General features: G+C 46.9%; 1 protein-coding gene and 1 long non-coding RNA gene across 11 annotated transcripts; one reads left to right on the top strand and one right to left on the bottom strand.

Moving 5' to 3' along the window:
* Nucleotides 1–77: 77 nt before the first annotated feature.
* On the bottom strand, nucleotides 78–7899 carry LOC107077864 (uncharacterized). 3 transcript variants are annotated; one of them, XR_011190263.1, is made up of 4 exons: nucleotides 7812–7899; nucleotides 3988–4098; nucleotides 1378–1490; nucleotides 78–506 (listed from the first exon to the last, which is right to left on the bottom strand). It is a non-coding gene; the product is annotated as an uncharacterized lncRNA (long non-coding RNA). The 3 variants fall into 3 exon arrangements; XR_011190264.1 differs by lacking the exon at nucleotides 7812–7899 and adding an exon at nucleotides 7564–7638; XR_011190265.1 differs by lacking the exon at nucleotides 78–506 and adding an exon at nucleotides 534–744.
* On the top strand, nucleotides 6584–27113 carry ogt.1 (O-linked N-acetylglucosamine (GlcNAc) transferase, tandem duplicate 1). 8 transcript variants are annotated; one of them, XM_015351349.2, is made up of 23 exons: nucleotides 6584–6986; nucleotides 9511–9691; nucleotides 10897–11140; nucleotides 12117–12185; nucleotides 15920–16036; nucleotides 16542–16621; nucleotides 17214–17409; nucleotides 17807–17947; nucleotides 18276–18376; nucleotides 18762–18915; nucleotides 19024–19125; nucleotides 19254–19433; nucleotides 19720–19878; nucleotides 19984–20073; nucleotides 20174–20299; nucleotides 20943–21113; nucleotides 21359–21475; nucleotides 21870–22034; nucleotides 22777–22824; nucleotides 23164–23316; nucleotides 23559–23811; nucleotides 24316–24439; nucleotides 24896–27113. In XM_015351349.2, the coding sequence occupies exons 1-23, from the start codon at nucleotides 6950–6952 to the stop codon at nucleotides 25074–25076; spliced, it is 3189 nt and encodes a 1062-aa protein (XP_015206835.2). In that variant the 5' UTR covers nucleotides 6584–6949; the 3' UTR covers nucleotides 25077–27113. The 8 variants fall into 8 exon arrangements, with proteins under 8 accessions (XP_015206835.2, XP_015206834.2, XP_015206839.2 ...); XM_015351348.2 differs by having other exon boundaries at nucleotides 17214–17430; XM_015351353.2 differs by having other exon boundaries at nucleotides 6585–6986; nucleotides 9541–9691.
* Nucleotides 27114–27390: the final 277 nt, after the last annotated feature.

Genomic DNA, 27390 nt, shown 5'->3' with positions numbered 1-27390 from the left:
GTGCTGTGCACACTGTGGCTTGTCTAGCCTCAGAGGGGCTTCTGGGAGGAAATGGACTTTCTCATTAGGAACCCACCCAGAGCACACTTTCCTTTATTGCGCCAGAGCCTTGAAACTGTCTGTCCTAAGGGAAACACTAAGTCTTTGGGGACAGCACTATTGCTTCCTGGCCCGAGACACACAAGGTAGAACAGGTCTAACACAGCACTCCGGCTGAAATCGCCGTCGTGTACAGGACCGAGGTTCCCGAGCGAACGCAACAGCGTCAGCTGGTTCCAAAACTCTCGGCCCCTCGTCTCTCCGGCTAGAGCTCCACACCGCCACTCCGGTGCACGTGACCCCGTCGGTGCCAGGAACCTGAGCCGCGAGGAAACAAACCAGGAAGGAAAACAACACAAACGCTGGCAGGCAGGCTCAGTCACGGAGGGTGGGTGCGCAGACCTTCAGACACCGCCAAACAGGGGCCGCAGCTTCACGCAGATCAGGGAGAGAGAGAGAGGGTGCTGCTGAAAAATAAAATAATAAGAATTCTTTACACTTATGTAGTGCTTTTCTGGACACCCTACTCAAAACGCTTTACAGGTAATGGGGACTCCCCTGCAGTACCAGGGTGTAGCTCCACCTGGATGATGGTGCCCTCCGGCACCGTCACCCTCAGTCATCGCTCCCACTTTGAGCGAATTCGAGTCCGGTAGGTGACAGCCTGTGATAGTTCAGGTGGGTAGCTGCGTCAGCATGCGTAGGCTGCAAAGGAACAAGTAATAGGTTTATTCCATGGTGAAAAAAAGAAGAAAGGGAACAACGTTTCGGCAGTGGAGCCTTCTTCAGGTGTCACCTGAAGAAGGCTCCACGGCCGAAACGTTGTGTTCCCTTTCTTCTTTTTTTCACCATGGAATAAACCTATTACTTGACAGCCTGTGATGACAGGCAGGTTGGGGGGGTGGGGTGGGATTAGGGGGAGCTCCAAACTCTAAGGGACAGATGCGTTAGCACCTGCCAATTGCAGCAAAGCATCTTAAACAGCTCAAATTAGCACCTGCACAAGTTAGCACCTGCAGTTTAAGGTACTGCACTATGTCCTGTCTTGTGTTATCATGTCTATCGTCTGAATTTATTATCCACGTCTGTTTGTCATCTTTTTTTTCCCCTCTCTAATGTTACTGGTTACGGCTCAAAAAATAAGCATTCCAATACATTGATTGTAGAAGGCAAATAAAGAAATCTTGAATCTTGCAGATGAGATTGCAGATTCGTTTTGACATACACTCTTTTAAGAGACCAAGCTCTGATCTGTTGCGGTCAGTCGCTGTGGCACAGTGGAGTGATGGATGTCCTGGGTTCGAATCCCACATAGGACATACGAGTCTGCAGTCTCACCCTGCTCTTGAGAGCTTTTCACTGGTAGCCCCTCGTTTCCCCTCTGCGGACACAGGTCGTTCAGGCTGGTTCCATACGTAAGGGGTCTGTTCCCAGTGCAGCCAGTAGAGCCTCTGGGGACAATGGAGAAACCGATGAACATGCTGAATGGTCTGTCCTTGGCCGCCGAGCTGATGGTCAGGTTAAACACCGAGGGAAACCTAATACTCAGCTATCAGCTCCCCCAATCTCTCTGCCCGAACAAGAGCTGCTTTCCTCTCAGCGCTGTAACCAACACCCAGCCTGTCACCTGAAACATTATTGTCAAAACAAACAAAAAAGCTAAAGCTGTCTCTTTGCGTTCAACCGCTAGCCAGAAACATGTTAAATGCGATTTGTTTTAATCAGGAACCGGCAAAGGTGAAGCACATCTTGCTTAGGAGTCACAAGATAACTAGCACAGAGTGACAGAATCACATTGCACAGACGCAAGCTGAAATGTACAGGTATAGTCCTTTAAAAATGCTTAATTTCCTTAAATCAAATGCATCATTCATGCTGGTAGTTTATAGAGGTTTTCTGGAAATGATTTAAATTTTCCTGTTCACACGACAAAGGTTAATAATATCCCCCCCCCCTTTGGCCCTGGCCCGTGTGAAACCAATCCTTCACCCTGACCAGACAGGACACAATGGCACTTCCTGCCCTAAGTAGCCAATGTTGTCACGAGTAGCATAAAAACCACAAGGCTGTTTACAGGAAAAACAAGATGTCTTAAAGGGTTTAAGCGGGGACTTTGAATTTCTATTCCTCAAGGAATTCCTCAACTCCTGTGTCAGACGGAGGGTTCTCCTACAACAGCAGCATGTTTGAGTTTGAAAAGGCTCACTTCCTTCAGGTTCCTCCTTGAGCTCAGGCCTGAAGGGAGAACCAACGTCCAGAGAATATCCTTGGCCTAGACTGGGAGTTTGAACACAGACGCACTAACCCACAGTGCCCCTCTCATTCTGTCAATTGGACAACATCAGGTGAATACCTGTGCAGGGTAAGTAAAGTGGAATCAGAACGCTGTTCAAGCTCTCTTATAAGGAAGCTGTCATTTTGGACAGGAGGGCTTGTTGACAGTGACTCCAGCATGCCCCCTAGTGGCTGCCATGTGATGTACACCACTAAGGGTTTCAGCCTATCCACAACAACAGAGCAGGTGTCAATGGGGTAGGCAGGCACTACACCCAACCAGAATTACCTCCACCCTTTGATGTGGTTGAAAGGGGACTTTTTCCCCCCATGAAACAGACTGATCAATTAAACAGATTTGTGGTCCATCTACAACACAGACGTACAGCGCACGCAGATGCACTGTACGGGACCATGAAAAACAGGCTGTAGTAAGATACAGTGGATTGTATTAACAGAAGGGTAGGAATATTCCTTGTGGATAAACTGGCCAGGTGACCTCTGACCCCCAGAGAGAGAGAGAGAGAGAGAAACCAGGGCATGTCCCACAAAACAACACCAGTAGACTCTCGCCTGGACTACTGCCCAGCTGAGCCCAGAGCCTGTGGCATTGTACTGCGGGGAAAAGAGGGGGGCTCGTTCAGTCCACTGTGCCCCAAAAAAGCCCCAGGGGGGTGGAGAGAGAGAGAGAGAGACCACCATAGGTGACCCTGAGCTCAGGAACCACCCCTCAAAACTCTGAAAAATGGTGTTAAATTTGACAAAACCCTGGGAAGTAAAACTATACCTGCAAGTAAAAACAAGTATCTCCGGATCTATATATAGTCAGTCCTGCTGTTGCCTACCTGGAAAATTGTACCGGAGCATGCAGGCCCCGACCACCAGACTCGGAGACAGTTTTTACCCCCACACTGTCAAACTCCCAGCCTCTCGCCTAACATCTGAACCCTTACAGGGCCTTCTCTCTAGATCAAAACTCAAACGCACAACGAAATCTACCTCTACCTCACGTGTCAAGACGTTTACTCCCCAGAATTGTGTATCCTTTATTTCATTCTGTCGGCAACAGTTGTGCAAAATCGGACGTCAACGTTGCCCGTTGCCTCGGTCTCTTTTCTTGCACCTTTGTCTTGTGGTTTGCACCACTCACCGTCCGAGAGCCCGCTAAATAGCGTTTCGTCCTACCATATACCCGTGGAGGAGGATAACGACAATGAGCTCGAACTTTTGAAGAGGAGTCATTGTGGCTTAACTGGAACGTGTAAACCTGTGGCAGAAAGACCCTGCGGCTCCGGTCTGTCCGGTCCGGACCGGGCCAGGCTGCTGAAGTGCAGAGGGGCTCTCCGGGGAGCCAGCGCCCTCTGAAAGCGGCGGTGTTGACAGACATTCACAGAGGCCGAAGGCCAGGCTGGCCCTCCTCTCCTTCTCCCAATCCGTGGGGCTCTTCTCGCCTCCCGCGCCCCAGCCCCTGCGTGCGGGAGCTGGGAACAACCCGCAGACACAACACAAAGCCGGGGGCTGCCCTCCCCCTCGCAGGCCTGCCCTGCGGTTGCTCACGGGGAAAGGCCAGCAGGGGCTTCAGCAGCCGGGAGACGGGCGACGTCATCGCAGAGACCAAGCCTGACGGCACGCCGAGATCCCCGGCCCCCCCTTACCTGCTGAGCTCGCGCTTACCTGCTGTGGTCGCTAGTAAAACCCGGAACGGCTCCAACAGCCATGCAATGGGATTGCTGATGCTGTCTCTTGGTTCCACTCTATTCCGAATTGGGCCAGCAAGGACAAGGTCTGTGGGGTAGAGGGACTGGGAATATTTAGGGAGGATGAGGGGGGGGACAGAGGGCATGGAGAGAGGACAGGGCATTTCAGGGTACCACAGCAGGCCTAACCTCTCCCCAAATTAAAATACACTGTGCTCAGCTGACCGGGGGGGCATCCGGGTGGCTGGGGGTTAATGGTGACCGTGGCGACTCTCCTCTCGCCTGGGCCGCCATTCACGGTCGCCGGGGGCAACGGCCCGTCTCCCAGCGGGAGAGGAAGGAATGCGGGGGCAAGCTCATCACGCTGAGACCGGGGGGGGGGGGGGGGGGGTTCAGTCCGAACGCAGAACAGCAGGGGAACAGGAGCTGCACCGGAGGAGGATGACGAGAGAGGTGAGGGAGCAGGGACAGAGGAAGAAGACACAGAAAGAGAGGCTAATGAAGGAGAACGGGGAGGTGGGAGAGGGAGTGTGTTCTCTCTCCTGCTGGAGCTAGGGACCCCAACTCTTTTCTGGGAAAAATAAACACCGAGACGGTGTGGGGGGGAGGGGGATGCCCTAACTCTCAGACTTCTCGGCCCCGTGTTTATGAGGAGACATCTTTACTCAAAGAAGAGTGATCCTGAGGACTCCTATAAAAAAAAAAAGGAGGGTCGAGAGTAATGAAATGCATGAATCCAAACAGAACAGGCAAGACAGCCTGAGAAGCCCTCTCTTGGTTGTAAACATTTTGATATGAAATGGAGCAACAACAACAAAAAAAAAAAAGATTAAACTGTCATAATGTGAAGGTTTTTCACCAATTCGACTAGTGACCTCGTGTGGCGAACACGCGACACTACCGATTAGAGCTGCAGACGGATACTGTTCAGATTACAATTCCCACATCCGATGACCTAACCTGGAAGACCGTCGTGGTCTCAGGTTTTAATAATAATAATAGCTTACACTTATATAGCGCTTTTCTGGACACTCCACTCAAAGCGCTTTACAGGTAATGGGGACTCCCCTCCACCACCACCAATGTGCAGCATCCACCTGGATGATGCGACGGCAGCCATAGTGCGCCAGAACGCTCCCCACACATCAGCTATATATCAGTTTTCTGAGTGTCTTTAGAACGGCAACACTTGAGAAGCTAAATGTGTCCAGTTGACGAGCTGTTTTACGTTGTTAAAAGCAGAGTTTTAATGAAACAGAACTGGACACTGGTCCTCCGGGAACAGGATTGGGCAGACATGACCTGACCGTGTGTAGATCATTAACCATTAGGATGTTGGGAGGTAGAACTTCTGTGTTGGCGTAGATACTTACATTTTCCGGCACATCGCCTTTTCCCAAATTGTAACTGCTGTTAAGCTTTGAAATGAAGTCGGCAATAAAAATAAAAGGTATCCAACACATCACGAGTAGGGTGTGTAGACAGTCTCACCCGCCAGGGGGCGCGCCATAGGCACGCTTTGCGGCTCAGAGACGCAAGTGCAGATTGAAAGAGGAACCTGGAAGCTGGTTTTGTGATTTTAAGCCCCGGAGCAAGAGAAGACCATCCTCATTAAATAAAGACACTTATTTGATCAATAATGCATTGAGAATCAAAGCCTTAACATTTAAACGGTAGATTTCACTAGACGGGCTTGTCTGGAACACCACAACAGCGTCTACTGCGGCTCTGTCCCGGTGCGGCGGGCTGTGAACGTGTTAAAAATGAAATCGTCCGAAGATGAACTCGAACACTACTTGTCCTAACAAGACACAAACGAGATAGTTGTTGCTGGGTGTACATTAGGACACGATTCTGTTGGAATTCCCATATCCCAGTATGTCACCAGTTCTGCAAAGGAACAGGTAAAGGTTTACTCCATGCTGAAAAGAGAAGAAAGAAAACAACGTTTCGGCTGTGAGGAATTATTTGCTACGAACGCTAAAAGACCCTTTGGTTGGTCCTCGCTGTATTTGTGAAGTTTATGTACAGAACTAAATACAGGATTCAGTCGAAAAAAATAGACATACACTGGCATATTTTTCGACATCTCGAAAGCGTTTCCCTGGGCCTTTTTATTATGAATTGACATTGGTGCCAAAAAAAATACTTGAAAATTTTTTGCGTGATTTTCTGGAAGAAGACATCATTTGCGATCTCCGCCCAGTATGTATATTTATTTAGACTAAGAACAGTTCCATAAAACCCAATTAGCATATCCTGTTCAGTACGAGATACGGCTTTGTGGCTCCCCACGTGCCGGCTGGCCCACCCATTGCCGCATTGCTGCCGCGCATCGGTACACAGCCCTGCCTAGTTCCTAGACACAGCGGTCTCTGGTATTGACACATCCGCGAAGGGGGAATTTTTCCATCCGCTTCAAACCGAGAGAAACTTCTCGTTCCCCTCCCACAAACATCTGTTATTACGTAGCGTTAGACATTTAAGGCTCGACGCTGCCTCCCGTTGTCCCGCTGTTTCGTTTTTCTGTGGGTCCTCCGTAGGGGGTCTATTTGTACCAGTTGAAGTAGTCCCGGTCGCAGCCGCCATTTCGGGATTTAGAACAGCCGCTTTGTTGTCGACGCGGTTGTTGGTCTATGCAAAGAAGTTTACAAATATAAAAGAGCACCTTTTAAAAATTGCGATCAGTCAGATTTAAAAAAATCGAACGCTCGATATTTATTTTTTTTAAATCGGGAAGAGATATCAAACATTTGACTGAGTCAACGTGTGTTATTTTAGGTTTGTAGTTGACGAGCTCACCGGCATTACTGATCGATACGCACGGCGAATTCGCGGCACGGGTCGTCAATTTTAAATTTTTTTTTTTTTGAGAAGAAACTAAAATCCAAAGCATTTTTAACAGCGATTTTTGTTCCGATTTCAAAAGACTTGTGAAGATGGCGACTTCAGTTGGAAACGTGGCTGACAGCACAGGTAAATACGGCTTCTGTCGTTTGCTTGCTCAATTAAATATTAACTTGAGATTGAATGAACAGCAAAGTTTAGTTTGGTCTTCTCCTAAACTAGCCTCATACGACTGGAGAGTAGGTAAAAGACGAGATGGAATAATTTTTTGGACATGAAGCGGTTGCTTTGTGTTCGAATCCCTTTTAAATTCGACTTGTATGGGGATTAAATTTACAAACTAGTAATATACCACTCCCGAAACCGGGGGGGTATTGATACGAGAATGGATGTTCATGAAACCAGAACAGGGGCTGCATTGTGTAATTGGACATTTCTTCATTGCGAGATGCACAAAACAGTGAAAATGATTCCGACTCGCACAGCCCTCTGACATAGGTCGAAGCAGAGTTTAGGGGGGGAAAATGAATGCAGTTATGATAAAGTCCACTTGAAACTGTGGTATTTGTATTTCTAAAAGGCATTGCAGTACAGCGGCTTTTAACCTTACTAAACAGTATGGCCAGAACAATCTGTAAAAAAAACAAACCCGGAGAGGCCTGCTTGTTTAACTAGCTGGCTAAACCTCGCTTGTGTGTGCGAGTACCTGCAAACGGAGCGCTGACGTCATCTCTGCCGGACAGCTCGCTGGACTGCGGCCTCTGCGCTGTTGCAGAACCACACGATACGAAGAAGCGTGGAGACACGCCAGGGCCAGTTTGTCGTTAATCTGCTTGTGGGCACCGTGCACCTCGCGTCCGGCAGCCCAGTTGAGCCGGCCCTTTTCACCCACGAGTTCGCTTAACATAACGTTTTGGCGGGTTTAGACAAACCAGGGACCGTCTAGTAACTCACCGAGCTTGCATAGCGCAGAAGCGTGTGTTTCGAGCGTCTTGTTTTCTTTTTACTGAAAGGCGCTTAAAGTAGCGAGACGTCCCTCCCAATCGTCCTTTGTCTCGGGTATTATACGCACGTTAATTCGTCCAGATCGGATCGTCCCTGAAGTGCTGGTGTGGCTCATTTTCTCTAGATCTCTTTAAATCTCCAGCACTTAATTGGGTCTAAATAGTTGATTTAGGTAATTAAGAGGTGGAACAAAACAGCCAGATTTCGTTTTTTACAGGTTTAGGTCACATCACGCTCAGAATAGGCGCTATGCACTGAGCTCTGCAGCATAATATGATTAATTTGAACTCTTGAATTGTTTTTACTTCATAATCATGGTGGAAGTTGCCTTCTTGTGCAGGTAACCCACGATCTCCTACCTTTGAGCAGATTTAAATTGTGAGGTTTAAGGATTCGTTTAAGTTATGCGCTGAGTTGGAAACCAGCAGCAGTGTGATTCTGGGGGTCCTGTACTGTGTAACATTAGTGGAGGTGTACGTCTTTTGTACAGCTACTGAAGTAATATTTAATAGCTAACGAGTACATTAAATCACACTACTATGTTGGAAAGATGAAGAATTCTTTTATATTCATGTAGACCGCACAAGTTAGGTGGTTTCTCATTCAGTTTTCAGAATTTACTTAAATGACCTGTTCATGTTCATATCCCTCTGGTACCTGTTGGTGTGCATCTATTGTCCCAGATAATGAATTAATTACTTAATTACCCGTGTTGAGTTCAGTGCAGCAGCTGTTGTAGTTAATTACAAAGTATGCACTCTGTATGACTGAGTATAACCATGTATTCCTGAGCTGTTTAGGTTCTGCAAAGGTGTGGACTGCAGTCCATCTGGCTTGTACTGAATAGAGCAAACAAGGAATCACTCACCATCTGTGTAAACTCCATATACCACAGTAGCAAAGGGCTTCTTCTGTGTGCTTACCCTCTGTTGTCAATATCATTTGTTCACTGTATTGTCATCATTTCATTATCGGTATACATAATATATTTCCATTCTCATTTTTGGGTCATTTTATCCTCAACCTTATTTTGTTAATATGTGCAAATCTCTGATGTAATGTATTAAAGTTGATCCAGGGTGTAAGATGACAAGGTGGTATAGTGCTAACAGCATTTCAGGTAATTTGACAAAACCTGTGAAATTGGCAACCGTTAAACATTTTCTGGGGACTGTGTTTTGCTTCTCATATTAAAATTTACTTCTGATTGAAGTGCTGTGTACAATTTGTGAAGAAGAATGAGGTTTAATGGAAACCAAATTTGAGTTTCAGCTCCATTAGTACTTTCTAAAGGCAACAACATAAAATTGTGCCATAAAACGGCCTTGATGTAAAAAAAAAAAAAAAAAGTTGGGTAGTTTCATGGATTGTTCCAACTGGGCAAAATGTGTTTGAGCATGATATAGCTGTGCAGGTAAGACATTGGATAACATTAAAGTTGTCCAGATCACTGCTGTTCTATGTTTCAGAACATTTCATCCTCATTTTAAGTTTTAACACCCTGTTTTACTGAATGTTCTACATTTAACCTTTTGCTTTTTTATTTAGATTCTTTGTTTTCATGTTTGATTTTTTTTTTCTCCATTTGTTCTAACGTGTTGTTTTCCCCTCCTCCCCCCCCCGGGTTGTGTTGGTGACTCTGCTCCAGAACCGACAAAACGTATGCTTTCCTTCCAAGGGTTGGCAGAGCTGGCGCACCGGGAGTACCAGTCCGGTGACTTTGAGGCGGCCGAGCGCCACTGCATGCAGCTGTGGCGGCAGGAGCCGGACAACACCGGCGTGCTCCTGCTGCTCTCCTCAATCCACTTCCAGTGCCGCCGGCTGGATAGGTAAGGGCAGGGGCCCCAGTGCAGGCTGGGAGAAGCACGGGACGGCACCTGTCCAGTTCTGGTCCTGGGGGGGGGGGCTGGTGCGACACCTTAACCCCGGTTTTATCTCGTTAACGAGCCGAGTTGGAATCAAAACTTGCAGACGCACTGGTCCTCCAGGACCAGAATTTTAGAACCCTACACTCAAGTGCACTGCTGTCCTGGAGCTGCACTGTTCCATATGGAATCAAAACGGACCCCCTGGTGCTTTCCGGTGGGGTCATCCGAGCTTCACAACCTGCAGGCTGGTATGAAGCCAGAATCGGGCTCTAGATGTTTCATTTTTGTTATCAATTGGACATTGTATGGACTGATATGCTGGTTTAGAGCAGAGTTATGGACTCTATATATTGCTGATTCGTCAGCAAGCTTTGGAAAGAGTTTGAGCCTCGGCATCATCATGAACTGGGGGGGTTAGATTGGCTTCTCTCTGTACACTGGGAGCTGGACTCTGGATTTCACAGCTCTACTGCTACACGTGGTCCCTTAGTCCTCTGAATTCTTTATTCTGTCGTGCTTCCATTTTTATGTACCTTTGTTTACAGCGTCTGATAGCGGTCACTCCCTGTTTCCCCGTTTGTCCTTTTTTTAAAAGTCTTTCAGCTTTCTCACCAACCTTTGCTTTCTTTGTCTGTACAGCTGGTTAAGGTGTTTTGTTTATCTCCTTTTCGGGGCCTTTCGTGCTTATTTTAAACGTGTGTTCCGTTAATTGTTTGTTTTTTTTCTCGCTTAACCTTTAACCTCTCCCTTCCTTGGCTTCCTACTAATCCCGTTTTAAAATCCCTTTGTCTGGCGGGAGCAGTGTTTCTGGGGCAGACCTTGCTTGGTCTCTTTAATACCGAGCCTTTTATGGAAAAGGAGGTCGGGGTCATGTTGAACATCGTCGACTCTTTGAACAGTGATGCCGGAGTGAACGGTTTATCATTAGCACACGTGTAGATTGGGAAAGTATTGTAAATGTGAAGCAAGTAATCTGTCCAAAGTTGGAGAGCACATTTAAGAAATTTAGGGGAAGAATACTACAGACTATACGTTGTCCTTTTATGGCATTTTTGTATTGGTGTTTAGGCTGTTACTATGAAAAGCTGTGTTGTTAGGGTCTCCCTCTGTTTGAGCTGAAGTCTTGAGTACTCTCCCTTTCCTCCCCTACCTTCTCTTGTCCGCAGGTCGGCTCATTTCAGCACACTGGCCATCAAGCAGAACCCCATGCTGGCAGAGGCCTACTCCAACCTGGGCAACGTGTACAAGGAGCGCGGGCAGCTGCAGGAGGCCATTGAACACTACCGCCACGCGCTGAGGCTGAAGCCGGACTTCATCGATGGATACATCAACCTGGCCGCTGCACTGGTGGCTGCAGGGGACATGGAGGGAGCTGTGCAGGCTTACGTGTCTGCCCTGCAGTACAACCCGGTGAGTGGGCTGGCACTTTCACGCACGGGCTCTCTTTCTGCACTCCTGAAGTGGCGATCTCGCCGGTAGAGGGGCGACGGTGTAGAGCCGCGGTTACGAGTCTGGGCTTCTGGCTCGGAGGGTTGGGGGTTCAGTTCCTGCTGCTGGTGCATGTCACCTTGAATGCTCCAAGAGACCAAGCTGTATCGATGGGTGCAAAAAAATATTTACATGACAAAAAAATGAGTACTGGTTCGTTTTCTAAGGTACTTTTTCATAGAAATGCATCTGTCTGGATTCAGAATCGGGCAATAAATCCGTAGAGGTAAAGGGTGCATTGCTCGGATTGGGGCGATTAGTGGAGTACCACAGGGACCATAGCTTTCATATCAATGATCTCAATTCTGGTGTAGTTGTACTTGTATAAACACTTGGTAGTTGGAATTTAATGTAGGCAAGTACAAGGTTTTGTATATCGTTAACATGATAAAAGGGGAAAGTTCACTAGATGAGGCTGTTTAAAGAAAATGACTCGGGTTAGTGCGGACATAAATCCATTTACATCTTCTAGACCGATGTGTGGGGAAGCAAAGAATATAAAGCTTTATAGTAGAAAGAGCAGAATCGGGATGCTTGTTATGTTAAAGGAGGCATTACTAGTGTGTTTTAAAATTGTGTACTGTTTTGGTCGCCATGTTCTAAAAAAGATACAGCTGATCTTGAGGAATCAGGACAGGCTGCAAGAACTGAATCTTTTTAGTCTTGAGTACAGAAGACTACAAGAGGACGTGATACAAGTATTCATAACCCACAGAAACGCTGACGGTTAACACAGTTGACTGCAGTCTGTTATGTTGATAGGTGCATGGCGTTGTGTCTGAGATCGAGTATGAAATGGAAAGCGCATTCATCTGGGAAATGAAGTGACGGCCTTATCCGTTACAGTTTTGGGGTATCGAGTTGCCTTGTGTAACCCACTGTGCATTTTGTATTTCAGGATCTCTATTGTGTACGTAGCGACCTGGGGAATCTGCTTAAAGCCCTAGGGCGTCTTGAAGAGGCCAAGGTAGGTTTTTCTGGTCAAGGCTTGGTCACTTTCCTTTTTTGTTTTAATTTTATTTTTTGGTTGTAGTCAAACATTCTCAGCCTGGTCCCCGCCATTTTGTTTTCCGTCCTCACCTCTGTGGAGGGTGTGTAGGCAGCACCTCCTTCGCTCTCTCCCCACTTTGTCTCTGTCTGTCTCTCAGGAGGGCAGTTTTTGCAGGGGGTGCTCTGTTGTAGTCCTTTGCTACACCCGGTCTTCCCAGTGGCCTCCAACCTTTACAGCTCCACTTAGGCTGGGTTATCCGTGGCTGGGCAGCCATGAGCTGAGACCCAGGCCCAGCAGGGCAAGTCACCTCTCGGTATCTCTCATAGTCCTGGCCAGTGCTTAGGGAGAAGTTGAGAGAAGCCCCTTCTCCCTCTGGCCTTTCTTTAACAAACAAGTGGAACTTCCTTAAACGGGTTAGTTTGCTCGTTCCCTTTTTTTTTTTGTAAGTGGGCTTTATAATAAGTCTGGTGTGTGGTGCCTTTTCACTTTTTTTCCCCTCCTCTAGTTTCCCCTTCCCCTAAAGAAAATCAACCACCAGATTTTTTTTTTTATTATTCGAAGAAGTACAGAATAGGTGCTTCCCTCCTGTTCCTCAAACTCCCCTTCCCCCTCTTTCAGACTCGTATCTGTTGCTTCACCCTGGCTTGACGACTCTTGTCGGCGCCTTCCCAAGCAGGAAGAAAGGCTGAATCTGAAAACTAAACATTTTCCAAACCCCAAATTTTAGCATCAGGCTCGAACTGTGTTCATTTCTTCCGGAGGGATAATGCTGGCTCGGTCTTGAGGATATAAATGGACTGATGAAGTTAGTGATATTTGCCGTAAAAGAAATAAGATGGCTTCTAACCCACCCTTTCACGTAAAAACAAACTGTACCACTCGTTTGTCCCCCCCCTCCCCTTTGCCCCTTTCTTTATGAAATGGTGTGGGAGCAGCTGCGTGACTCTGCAGCGGCTGTTGGATTGGCCGTAGGATGGAGCCGCTGGAGTCGGCTGCTGTGTTGCTCCTCTCGCCGGTTACAAGCCATCTTATTCCGTGCCTGAGGGGGGAAGAGCGGGGGAAGAGTGCGAGGGTGCTGCCGGCCCCCCCCTGCTCTCTCGCTCGAAACCCCGCGCGCCGGCTTAGGACCCGTGGAGTGCCCGCGCGCGAAGAGCTGTCTGCCTGGCGACACCGGCCAGGCGCTGGTCAGGGCTAAGCCCTCTGGCTCAGCCAGGCCTGAACTCGGGGGACACCTCTGCCCAGAGATTCCCCTTCCAGCCCCGTTTCCCAGCCCTCCACACCAGCACTGCCCCTCTGTTGGGAAGACGGCCACCGTTTATAGAGCTGCTGGCCTGTGTGTCGCTGTGGAAAGAGTGAGGCTGTCGGTCTGAACTGGAAACCTCAGTCAGGCCCGTGTCCCCTTCACCTAGGTTCCCCGGCTGTTGCCTCCTGCTGTGCCAGGCACACAGCTCGCACTTGGCACTCCACTGCACGCTGCAGTCGCTGGGATAGTAAGAGAGAACGCGCGCGCAGCACAAGCGTTGACCTCTTTATTTCAGAGCTGTGGAGGCTTCTAGATACAGAAATTAAATGCAAGATTTTTTTTTCTATCCATTGGCCAGGATTCAGGAAAGCAGGACAGGAAAAAGAGTGAGGTATAAAGCACAAAAGCTAAAAACAAACAAACAAAAAAAAAGAATGATTTTTAATTTTTTTTCTGTTTCTTTCCCAGTCCACGATGATTATTCTTTCTGATTACCTGTGATCAGTTCATTTGGTGAAGATCAAGCCAGTTAGCCCCCCTTCTATTTTTCAGACCAACCAAGTCGACACATTCAGGTTTTTTTTTTTTGTTATGTAGAATTTAAATTCAGAACAAACCAAAGCCTTTCTTCTCTCATGGTCCTTTTCTGAGCATCGCCCCCATTTCCCCCCCAAAAAAAATTGAAAACCAAACTTAACCTGCATGATTGGAAACTAAAAACAGGCTGATTTTTTTTTTTGGTTCTTGTGGAATTAGGCTAGTGGCTTCAGTGTTTTTTTTTTTTTGTCGTTTGTTTCCATAAAAAGAGAATGTACTGTTTGCAGACTTTTACTAACGCTCTTGTTTTCTTATTTTGTCTCTTTTGGTTTTTACCACTGATATTGTTATTTAGAAGGTTTCAGGTGGGTGACTATTCCTGCGTAGGTGCCTCGCGGAAAGGAACGCTAGGGCAGCATCAGTCCTCACCTCCTCTTCCAGCCTCGGCCGCCCTCGACAAAGTCGAAAAATATGGTAACGGGTTTGTAACTGCCACCAAAAGAAACGCACAACACTCCATGCCTGAGTTCTTCTGTCTTGTGGCTTCCATTTGAAACCAAGTAACTTACAAGCCAAGAGCAAAAGCAGAAACAAAAAACCCAGTAATGTGCTTTTATTTCAATACATAGCTTTAGCCACATTTCTCTCATGTGAGATAAAAGATGAATTGGCTTTAGTTCTAAGTAGTATTGAAGAAAAAGTAAGAACCTTCTAACTCTCCTGCTCGTTAATTATTTTTTTTCCTTTTTATTTTGGGATTTATTCTTCTTGATTTGGACTTGCAGCGTTCTGCTGGCCAGGTGATGCGCCGTGAGTCTGCAGTAGCGCACAGGCTGCGCAGCGACCCCCCCTTGTGGCAACGCGCGGCTCCGCGAGACTCTCGGCCCGGCAGCTGCAGACTGCCCGTGCCGGCCCCCACCAGCGTGTCACCGAGCGGCCTCTCCACGCGAGCGCGGGAAAGCAATTGGGCCTCGCTTGCCTTTAGACACCATCAGGGAGCCCCTGAGCGTACTGTTTCGTTTGACACGATTGTCCCACACTAGAGCTCTTTGACCGGCTCTGTCCATTCACATCCCGTCCGAGCTGGAGGGGCGCAGAGCGTGTGCCTAGCTGGTTTGGGGTGCCCGGTCCCGGTCTGCGGTCTGCGCGCAGAGCCAGAGTTGGCGCCAGCGGGACGACTCTTGGTGTGGTCGGCGCAGCGAGCGACAGCAGCAGAGAGCAGCGCCAGCGTGGGTTTTTTGCGCACGCATTACAGGGACCTTCATCCGCACACAGCACGTGGCATTTGAGGTTGTGGGACTATCTAGGCCCACCCAGGCGACCCCCTTCCTCTGCTTAGGAATTGCGAAGCCGATCTGCCACGTTAAGGAAGGACTGGTCTGCAGACACCGTAAAGGAAGTTTAAAATGAGGTTTAAAATGTAGTCGCCAGCACGAATCCAAAATGTGTTGTTGTAATTAAGGTTTTAAATTGACATCCGCTTCCCGGTATCCTGACGTCCATGTGTACATCGCGGTGTGCAGGGGGTGTTGGAACAGGGACCGGTCTTCTTGCGCGGGTCTCGGCGAGCGCTTGACTGAGCTCGCTCCATAACTGAAGAATGGCAGTCTGTGTGTGGGTGTGGGTTGGATCCGCGCAGCGCAGGGAAAAAGCAAGCGGCTTAGCGCGGCAGTGACACTCGCGCATGCTAGCCTATACTGCAGACTCACTTTTTGGCTTTGTCGAGAATGAACACTAACGGTTATTTTCTCTGCCCTTTTTTTTTCTTTCTTCCTTTTTTTTATTCAATCTGTTTTTTTTTTGCGTTTGTTTTTCATTTATTTTTATAAATCTTCCTTACCCCCCCCCCCCTCCTCCAACCCCCCACGTCTCCAATTCCCTGCTCCCCTCTTCCTCTTCCTCTCCTGATTTCATTGTTAACCCTTTCAAGGCCTGTTACCTGAAAGCCATAGAAACCCAGCCCAACTTTGCGGTGGCTTGGAGTAATCTGGGCTGCGTGTTCAATGCCCAGGGGGAGATCTGGCTGGCCATTCACCACTTTGAGAAGGTGAGCAGCAGTAGTTGTGTTGTAACTGGACAGGGTTTGGTTTTGACTACAGTATCGATCTGAAGTCTACTACTTATATGCGTGACTGTGAAGTAGGGCTGAAACGATTATTCAATACAGCCGTCAATCAAAAATCTGTCAACCAAATATTTCCTTTGTCGTTTTTTCGTTTACATTTTAAATCGGGCCTCCAGCGAGTTAATGACTTCACCTGAAGAGGGCAGCGATGTTGCTATAAAGATAAAACTGGTTAGGTGGTTGGGTAGATGAGTGATTAACTACATGTTTGTTTTTATTGTCACGCCTGACATGTGGACATGTTGACTTTTAAATATTTGCATGTATAACTGGACATATAAAGTTCTTACTCTCAATGTTCTTTTTCTTTTTTTATAGTTCCCTTTATGCTTTTATCTGAACAGTGTATTAGTGGCCATGTGTGTTCGTAAGTGTGTGGAGTCCTGCCTGGTCCTGGTCAGGTCGTCATGTCTGTGTTCTGTTTCAGGCTGTCACTCTGGATCCCAATTTCCTGGATGCTTATATTAACTTGGGCAACGTGCTGAAAGAGGCTCGTATCTTTGACAGGTAATGCTCGTTTACCTTCTCAGACGTTGTAGGTTGGACGCATCTCCCCTGCCTGGTCCTAGGTTTTGGTAGCTGGATTAAATGAATCAGCATTCTGTCACTGTGGCCCTTTGGAGAGCTAGAAGAGAGTAAGCTGACAGTCTGCATTTAATAATTGTGATGACAGTTTGCTTAAAAGTCATGTTAGTATGACAGAGGGGTTGTTCTTAATTTCTTTAGTATTCTCTTCTCCCTGACGAAATCTACAAATCATCTTTAGTTACTGGTTTTCGTTAAAATCATCTTCCTTTGATGTGCCGTGACACATTTTTAGCTTCGTCTTTCAATTATATCTGTATCTTTTTCTCCACAAGCTTAGTTTCACATTAGCACGCCATCTTGAGCAGACTAATCAAGGGTAGTTGAAATGCATTCTGTACCGTTGCAGGGTTGACGTTATTTTTTTTTATCGTACTTTAAAGGAGACCGTTTTACTATAGACTAGAACGGTGTGGTTTATGATCATCCTTGCTTTGGCTTGTGTGTGGTTAGGGTGCGAGAACTTAGTTCCTGTCCCTGATGCTATGGTGCTGCTGTTTCTCTGTCCTTGCAGGGCTGTGGCGGCCTACCTGCGTGCGCTGAGCCTGAGCCCCAACCATGCCGTGGTGCATGGGAACCTGGCGTGCGTGTACTACGAGCAGGGCCTGATTGACCTGGCCATCGACACCTACCGTCGCGCCATTGAGCTGCAGCCTCACTTCCCGGATGCCTACTGCAACCTTGCTAACGCGCTGAAGGAGAAGGGCAATGTAAGGAAATCCACAGAGAGCGTACGTGCACACTGCTCCATGCCTTTTTTCTGTACATAAAACCTGTGTTCTTTTTGTTTTTGTATCATAGTGTGAAGTTTCCAAAGGACATTATATTCCAAATTAAACCATTGCCAAAGCTTGGCCTGATAACTTTGAATGTTGCCTAAAAACCGTAGATGTCAGGTTTGCGCTTTAGATAGCCTCGTTATTTTCTTGAGGTGCCTGGTCAATTGTTGTAAGTAAATGATGGGCTCTGACAGACTAGCTGGCAGAGCTGTTTTTGTTTTAAGACCTGCCCAGCTGGTATTTTTAAGTGGATCCTCTGTTTCACACCAGCTAGGTGAAAGGTACTTCTGTGCCCTCAGTGTCTTTTTTTTTTCTTTCTGCGAGCCAGGTGTCGGAGGCAGAGGAGTGCTACAACACAGCTCTCAGGCTGTGCCCCACGCATGCAGACTCCCTCAACAATCTGGCCAACATCAAGAGGGAACAAGGCAGCATCGAGGAGGCTGTCCAGCTCTACAGGAAGGCCCTGGAGGTGAGTCTGCGCATTGACTCTTTGTACGAAACTGAAATACTTGGCGACTCTGTGTATTAGCACTTGCTGGGAATTGTAAAACAACGCTTGGAGACTAGAACTGCATCTTTTCAAGTAACTGAAAATCATAAGCAAACGCCACAGTTACAGTGCACTGAAGACAATCCAGTCTGTCCATAAAATCCATTGGAAACTGGTATTTAAAAGAGAAATTGTTTTGATCATTGCTCTTTGGAAGGATTCAATGTGAAGCCTGTGTTGATTAGCTTTCTATTTGCCATGTGAAAGAAGAGATTGTGTTTTGACTCTGTAAACTCTGTGATCACAGGTGTTCCCAGAATTTGCAGCGGCTCATTCCAACCTGGCCAGTGTCCTGCAGCAGCAGGGAAAACTGCAGGAGGCCCTCATGCACTACAAGGAGGCCATCAGGTAAGAGGACAAACATGTATTGCTTTGACTTGCTGGTGCAGAGCCCTCCCAGATTGCTGGTCTTTTCAGATTTTCTTCACCAGAAAAGCTTCTCTCACAATGTTGAATAAATTCCATTCAGTGATTATCTGAGATGTGAAGTTTGTTCTATATTGTGAGTGCGAATGTATTTCTGTAATGGAATAAATGTTGGAGTGGAGACCTGCAACAGCGTGCATGCTGCAAAAGAACAAGTAGAACAAGTTAATTTGAAAACTAGAAAATGAGAATCCAAAATGTTTTTTCCAAAGCAGTTCTGATTCAGCAGGTTGGTTCCTTGTTTGACTCTCAGCTGGAATTGATCAATTACTGCTCGTTATTGAAAATAAATCTGTTACGCCCTCAGGATCAGCCCTACCTTTGCGGACGCGTACTCCAACATGGGGAACACGCTGAAAGAGATGCAGGACGTACAGGGGGCTCTGCAGTGCTACACACGAGCTATCCAGATCAACCCTGCTTTCGCGGATGCACACAGCAACCTGGCCTCCATCCACAAGGTACTGCTCGCCTCACAGCTTGTGAGGGTTCTCTCAACGGGGTTTGGTGTGTTGGTCTTGTAGATTTGTTTTTTGCTTTTGTGTTAATCTTTTTTTCTCTCTCTCTAGGACTCTGGAAATATTCCAGAAGCAATTGCATCTTACCGCACTGCTCTAAAGCTGAAGCCGGACTTCCCTGATGCTTACTGCAACTTGGCTCACTGCTTGCAGGTAACGTCCCTGCTAGACAGGGACACTAACCTTCCCTCTCCGAATTTCTTCACGCATTATGGTAGTGATGTGACTGACAGATATGCTTGACTAGTAATGGCCTCCCTAATGGCTCTGTATCCTCTCAGATTGTGTGTGACTGGACAGACTACGATGAGCGGATGAAGAAGCTGGTGAGCATTGTGGCTGATCAGCTGGACAAGAACCGTCTGCCGTCGGTACACCCCCACCACAGCATGCTGTATCCTCTGTCCCACGGCTTCCGCAAGGCCATCGCGGAGCGTCACGGCAACCTCTGTCTCGACAAGGTATTGCCCTTGAGAAGACATTAGTGAAGCACGCATCACCTCGACCTCTGCAGTAGGCAGTTATTCCCTAGCCTGTACCTGGATGCCCAGTTTTCAGCATGCTTGCCTCAATGAGTTGAACAGCCTAGTTATTGGCACTCAAGAGGTTAAAGGTCATACTTTTAAAGGACCTGTATGAATTCCTACCAGTCCTGCACACACATTCACTGATTTGAGGAAATCAGACAACCTTAATCCTCATCCCTCAATCTTGAGTATTAACTATTAATCCGTTTCCCTTCTTCAGATTAATGTGCTTCACAAGCCCGCTTATGAGCACCCGAAGGACCTGAAGGCCAGTGGGGGGCGCCTGCGTGTTGGGTATGTCAGCTCAGACTTTGGCAACCATCCTACCTCCCACCTTATGCAGTCCATCCCTGGTATGCACAACTCCGAGAAGTTTGAGGTGAGAGATTAGCCGAGGATGTTTATTTAGATGTAAATATTTTCAGACTCGTCAGGGGCGTGGGCGTGTCAACATGTCTAAACCCACGTCTGCCTCCCTTCCCAGGTGTTCTGTTATGCACTTAGCCCCGACGATGGCACAAACTTCCGTGTGAAGGTCATGGCTGAAGCTCACCACTTCACAGACCTGTCCCAGGTACGTTCTTTGGCTCTTTTGTCCGTTTGTGTCTTAGTTCTCTACATTTACGAGTACCTGGGGGCCTCTTAGATTACCCTCGTTCTTGTTTCTCCTCTAGATCCCCTGCAATGGGAAGGCAGCTGACAGGATCCATCAGGATGGCATTCACATCCTGGTCAACATGAATGGCTACACCAAAGGAGCACGGAACGAGCTGTTCGCCCTTCGCCCTGCACCAGTCCAGGTATGGGAACCGGCACACTGCTGCTCAGATTGCATTTGTGCTCTGTAGGATGTCATAGTGGCTACTTATCCTCGAAAAGTAATAACTGCATAAATATAATGGAGTTGTGGCCTTTGCTATTTTGGAAATGGTTTCGTTTGAAATGGATTGAATTAAGAGCTGGGGGTTAAAATTTCAAAATGTAAGGTTAAAATTCCAAGCAACTCATTCACCAGGCATAAGAGTTGTTAAGTAGTTATTGGCATAAATTTAAGAAAAAACTGAAATCCCTTAACCATCCCTGGCCTGGTTGGACGCAAAGTTGTCTACGTCTGCTCTGAAATTCCCTTCTCCGGGCATTCCCCAGCCACTACAACGCACCTCTTCATTTGGTTATGTTGTAGCATATCTCTGCGTGTATCTCTGTAGAAGATCACCTAACCAAATCTGCTAGGTGAAAGAAGAGTATTGAGCATAGGTCTGGGACTTTAAGTGGATGAGTTAAAATATACTCCACTGTTCTTTAGCACAGAAGCAGAGCTTGAGCCTCACTATTGGCATACTAGTGTAAAGGACAGTTTGTATCTGTCTCTCGGAAACAGTGCACATCTCTCACTGCTGTGAACCAGCTGCCTGACTGTCTGCTCTTCCTACTCCTTTACAGTCCATGTGGCTGGGCTACCCTGGAACCAGTGGGGCCCCCTTCATGGATTACATCATTACTGACAAGGAAACCTCTCCCCTGGAGGTGGGAGAGCAGTACTCGGAGAAGCTGGCCTACATGCCAAACACCTTCTTCATTGGAGACCACGCCAACATGTTCCCACATCTCAAGGTGAGAATGGGTCCTGCCTGCAGACCAGCTGTGTGCATTTGGTTCCAGATCCACATTAGTTTCAAAACTGAGTTAGGGTTTTCTTCAGTGCTGTTCCTATGGAGCATTATTTGATGCAAAAAGATGCACCAATTTCTGAGTGAAGATTATTGTTAGAACAGTTCCCAATTGTTAGATACTGGTCTATACTGCGGCTCCACTGCCTCTGCGTTGGGTGATTTTATTTGCGTTGCACACTTTCACAGAAAAAGGCAGTAATTGACTTCAAGTCCAATGGGCACATCTTTGACAACCGCATAGTGCTGAACGGGATTGATCTGAAGGCCTTCCTGGACAGCCTGCCTGATGTGAAGGTGGTAAAGGTGAGAATTCAGATTTGGCCAGTGTGGTGCTCCTTGGTGTGGTACTTTTAGTAGAATTAGGATTTAGTGCGTGACTGGATAGCACACTGAAAATGAGAAGAATAGCTCCCATTTCAGAATGCATGACTGATTTTTTAATTTACTGCTGGTTTGAGTCCTATAACTAAATAAAAGTCATATTTGCGTAAATGACTTGAGCTCTCTCAGCTCTGTCGGAAAGTCTGTTTGATTTTCATTTCCTCATTTTCCCAATTACTAAATGTAAGTTCTATAGTGTATTTCTTGGCGAATCCAGCTTGTCCTCTGGAGTGGAAGCTTCAGTAATAAAATGTAGTCTGGTATGACCATGATGTACTTCTGGCCCTTCACCCTCACTTTCACTTCCACCCTACAGCTGAAGTGTGAAGCCCAAGAGAGCACAGACAGCAACTCTGCCCTCTCCATGCCTGTCATTCCAATGAATACTGCAGCCGAGGCCATCATCAACATGATCAACCAGGGCCAGATCCAAGTCACCATCAATGGCTTCACAGTCAGCAATGGGCTAGCCACCACTCAGGTATGACACTGGATGTAGCACCCCCTATTGGGGGGAGGGGGGTCGGTGTCCTACTCTCCCCGCACTAGCTGGGAAAACTGGGTTTACATTCATTTGCAACAAAACGTATGGGAAGACCTTTTTGAAAACATTAGACATTATTAAGAAGTCACCTTTTGTCTTCCAAATGACCTCCTGGAGCAGTTCATGACTTAAGTGTGCTAGAAAAACTTGCCCTGTTCAAAGCAAGGGGTACACTGTGGTCTTAACTTGATAGATTTTATTCCTCTTTTTTTTGTTGACTTGATCCTAGGTTCGTTTCAAAGCAGCCTGACCGTTACTACCGGAAACTGCTGGTTACTGGTCTAGTCTCGGTTTGCATCTACATGGACTCCAGGCATGTTCAGTTTTGTAGTGCTATGCTGAACATCATGTAGCTTGGAGTGTGTTTAATGAAGAGAAGAACTTGTGCAAATGCACTCAAACCTTGTCCTTTTGAAGATGTGACCATGGAATATGAATTACTCACTTCATTCCTCACCTTGCAGAGCTACACATGGACTGTGCTGTGCCCCCTCTACTGTCATACATACACACTGTACAGTTCAGCTTTGAAATCAGTTGTTGCTGTTTTAAAAAGAACCATTTCTGCAGCAGTAGGAACACCGTCTGACCATCCCTCCTGTCCCCTGTGCTCTACCAGCCTGCTCACTGGCTCAGGTTCAGCCTTGATGCCGTATGACCACATATTATTGTCTTTCAGATATTTACAATCGAGAAGGTCAGTGTATCGGGAACTTTAGCTCTGCAGGTACGCTAATCTTTCACTGAAGCGGTGATCTGACTCTGCATACAAATTTAAAGAGGTTCTCCTTTCTGAATGACCGACTGGAAGCTTGTGTATTACTATCACCCTGCCACTGTAGCCTCCTGAAGTGTTGGGCTCTCACGTCACCCTGGTGTCTGTAGAAAGGCTGCTGGCTGTGGGGTTGCCAGACAATCAGACGTTTGGTAGTAAGGTATAACAATATCATGTAGTCATGTAGTAGCATTGCACAGGTGCTGTTCTTCAAGCACCCAATCTCTCTGGTATTAGTGACACCGAAACTGGCCACTTTCCCTGACCTCCTCGCCGGCTTGTCTCCTGCAGATCAACAACAAGGCAGCAACGGGTGAGGAGGTCCCCCGCACCATCATCGTCACCACGCGCTCGCAGTACGGCCTGCCGGAGGATGCCATCGTGTACTGCAACTTCAACCAGCTCTACAAGATCGACCCTCCCACCCTCCAGATGTGGGCCAACGTGAGTTTCAGTATTGCTGAGATCGGCAATCTCTCTGTGTTTCGGAAGAAATATTACAAGAAGGTTTTCTGCTTGGTACCGAGTAAGCTTTGTATATGCATGGCCCAGACTGGTTTAGAAGGATGGGGGCATTGTGTCAGGTGCCGATAACTCGTGTGGATGTTTCTGTTAGCTGATGACACTGTGGTAGCTCTGTGTGCTTTGTTACTTGCATCTCAGCTGCATATATCCGTCTGTCGCAGATCCTGAAGAGAGTGCCAAATAGTGTCCTGTGGCTGCTGCGCTTCCCAGCTGTGGGCGAACCCAACATCCAGCAGTACGCCCAGAACATGGGTCTGCCTGCTAACCGCATCATCTTCTCACCCGTGGCCCCCAAGGAGGAGCACGTGCGGCGCGGGCAGCTGGCGGACGTGTGTCTGGACACGCCACTCTGCAATGGGCACACAACTGGCATGGATGTTCTCTGGGCGGGCACTCCCATGGTCACAATGCCAGGTAGGGCTGCAGGTTATGAAGAGAAGCACAGACTTGGCTTATACGTACTATCCAGGAGACAGAGAGGAGGTTTTCCAATTGTTTAGTCCTTATAAAGTAGCTTGTACCGATACAGTTCAGACTTTACCCATAAAATGACTTAAATTGTCCATTTTCCCTGAGCCAGGTGGTGTGGGTACCAGCCTACCTGAGCAGAGGAAACTGATCCTGAGCAGAAGTCAGGAGCTGCTGAGGGGGTCTTTGAGGACTAGGGACTAGAAGTTTTCAAGGCTACATGAAGCTAAATCCACGAGCTTTCTAGAGTGAGCAGTATTTCGATGAACACTGCCAGCATGTTACATGGGTGTTTCAAAGCTTTGAGAAAACTCCCGCCCCCAGTCTGCTTGGGCGATGCTCGGAGACGTTAAGAGTTCCATATTCTGTTGCGCATTGTAGGTGTCCTTACCTCTCCCCAGCTTTTGACTGGTTTGAGTCTGTGTAATCGATGTTTTCTTCACCCCGCAGGAGAGACCCTGGCGTCGCGTGTGGCTGCTTCCCAGCTGACATGCCTCGGCTGCACCGAGCTCATTGCCCCAAACCGCCAGGACTATGAGGATGTAGCTGTCAAGCTGGGCACCGACATGGAATTGTGAGTCTTAATTCTCATTCACCTGAAATGCTTACCACACGTGCTTTCCGCCATTCAAAATATTAGCTGTCAGATGCTTTAGTGAATCGATCTTCTGATGGTTTTCAGTCCCTGTAAGAAACATCACCAATATTGTCATTCGTAAAGGGAGTGACAAGCATTTGACCCGCTTCATACAGCTTTGCTAGTGTTTGATTTCTTAATTGCAAAAACTTCATTTGACATTCCATGTCAATGGGGAGATAAATTTGGCATCAGTAAGCAATAGAATTTAATTTTGCTTTACAAGCCATTTCTTTACTTCTATTGTCTCTTATTATTCAGATAATGGAGATCTGAGTGTAGGATGTTCCCCGTTATCTTTATAGTTGTCAGTTGTGTTTAGTCAGATCATTGGGTATGTCTGTCTGGGCGCTGTCTTTTCACTTTGGATTTCAACTCTTTGTCACCCCACAGCCTGAAGAAGATCCGTGCCAAGGTGTGGAAACAGCGCATTTGTAGCCCACTCTTCAACACCAAGCAGTACACCATGGACCTGGAGAAGCTGTACCTGCAGATGTGGGAGCACCACGCCGCGGGGGGCAAGCCTGACCACCTCTTTAAACTGAAGCCCATGGAGAGCAGCGAGAGCGCCTGAGCCGAGCACCGGCCCAGCCTGTACACCCTGCTGCTGCTGCAGTCTCTGCTCTGCCTTGTAATGCAGCCCTCCCAGACCACCCTCCTCTCCCTGTGGAAGAGACTCTCCCTCTGCTGGAGCCTTCCATCTGCAGCGTGACCCTTTTCCTGGTAGAAAAGAACTTGATCTCCCGAGAGCTGTGGGGGGGGGAGGTCTGTCTTGTACAGCACCTTAACTGAGACTTTTCATATCCTGCCATATCCTGGGGGCTGCTGGACAAGGGAGGTTTTTTTTCTTGGTGTTCCCAGAAAGCACCAGTTTTAACAGCGGGTGTACAACTATACTGATCTAGTGATTCATATGTGAATCCTTGTCCGCCAAATTGTGACTTCAGTCTTTTTTTTCTGTTTTATCTTTTTTTTTTTGAACCAGACATTCTGGATTTATAAGAATAGAAGGAGGGAATTACCAGGATGTACCCGCACAGATGATAAAGCTTTTGTTGAAGACGAATAATTTGTAAAAAAAAATCATCTTTAATGTGGATACAAAGTCATTTTTTAATTATTTTTTTTTCATCAGGTGTTTCACACACACCCTTTGAAGTACAGTCAGTATGTAGATGAGTTGCCTTTGGTGGTTGTTTTCTGTGCAGCTCTGGCTGGATGACGTTTTGTCACTGTTTTTGACACTCCGGCCATAGGAACTCCTTATAGGTCAGCATCTGGCCTGCTGCCTGCCCTCTTGCTGTCTTTGGTCTGAACTGGCGAGCAAGGAGCGATCTTGATTTTGTTCTGCACAGTCCCAGTACACACACTGTACTCGAAATGTCTCAGTCTTAACGTGAAACTGGGGGGAGGGGATGGGTTGTGGTTCCGATTTGGGAATATTGGAGAGAAAAAAAAAAAACAAGCTCTTTTTTTAACCACATGCCAACTTTTTGTGAGTGTGTGTATGTGTGTATTAAAGATTTCCCCAAATTAATCATTCTTTCTTCCCTATATACTAAGATTTGTGCAAAAAACAACCAATCCGTTCCAGCCAAGTATAATTGTGGACAAAAATCAGTTTCTCATTTCGGAAAGGGCAGCCTTCATCTTACTAGAAGCATGGCTACTCTTTTCTTTTTCTTATCAGGAAAGGCCCAGGTAAGTATTTTTAAGCTCTTATTTTTTTTTACAATTTTTATTGAAGATCTGTGCTGTTGTCTTGCTTACTTCTGCTTCGCTTCACCATTGTGACTGTAGGGGAGACCTCTGCAAACGGCTCTACATCCTAAAGGGTATATTCCACGGATTACAACATTTTGTTTGATCTTTTATTGTTAAATCAATGTTAAGATATCGGTTACAGGAGTCATTTTATGGATTTCATACATTGTATAACTGGCTCTTGTGACATGGGGGGGAGAAAGTGGTCTATTTTTCTTTGGTACATTGATTTCTGTTCAGTCACAATCTAGTTTTTCAAAAAAGGTTCCAAAGAACGTTTGCCTGCCTTTAGGGGCACATTGAAAACAGGCCTTTGTATTGTGGAAGCAGTGTCCTCTAAATTACAACAGATGTTCACTTGTATGTTTTGGTCAGTGTCAAAACAGTAGATTCCTAGACTGAGAAAAGGGAATATATAACTCACTCTTGTGTGCCGTTTAACTGGGGCTCACATTAGATCAAGCAAAAACATCACCATGTGTAGAGACTGAAAGCAGGCCGTACTTGAGGGTTATTTTGGTTCATTTGATTATTTCTTCTACCCCCTTCCACAGTGTTGTGAATCTTTTAAATCTTTCATCGTTATTTTTGTTTTTTGACAAATGTGAGCCGAAACAAATGGTAAGACTTTAAATACCACGCCAGGGCGGAGCTGTACAATTGTATATCCTTCTGAGATCTGTGTGAGACCTATAAAATGTCTTTTAAAAACCAATTTACTGCTGCTGTGCTTCCTTCAATCTGTTAGGTCTCTTGCAGTGTGGTCTTCAATCTTACGTGCCAACTGGGCTGTTGGTACATCACCATCTAGAGTGCAACTATAAATAAACTATTGGTTCCAAACTGAGTTGGTGTCCTTGTCTTCATTGCTGTACGTGTTGTCATGTATTCTACCCTTTCTGTACAACAGCTTATATTGTTGAATGCACAAGAGAAGAACATTTCGAAGAGACTCCTTGACAGATCGTATGAAGCTAATGTGGTAAATACACTGTGATTGTGGAGTGGTACACAGATTCTGTCTTTGATCCTGATGCCTGTGAAGACTGGCTCTGATGTGAAGTGCTCTCCACTGTTTGTGCTGCCAGCGCTGAACACATCTTGCACTATCACAGCTACTCATG

This window comes from Lepisosteus oculatus, chromosome 8 (genome assembly GCF_040954835.1).
Source record: "Lepisosteus oculatus isolate fLepOcu1 chromosome 8, fLepOcu1.hap2, whole genome shotgun sequence".
Taxonomy (NCBI): Eukaryota; Metazoa; Chordata; class Actinopteri; order Semionotiformes; family Lepisosteidae; genus Lepisosteus; species Lepisosteus oculatus.
This window is presented reverse-complemented; position numbering and strand designations above follow the sequence as displayed.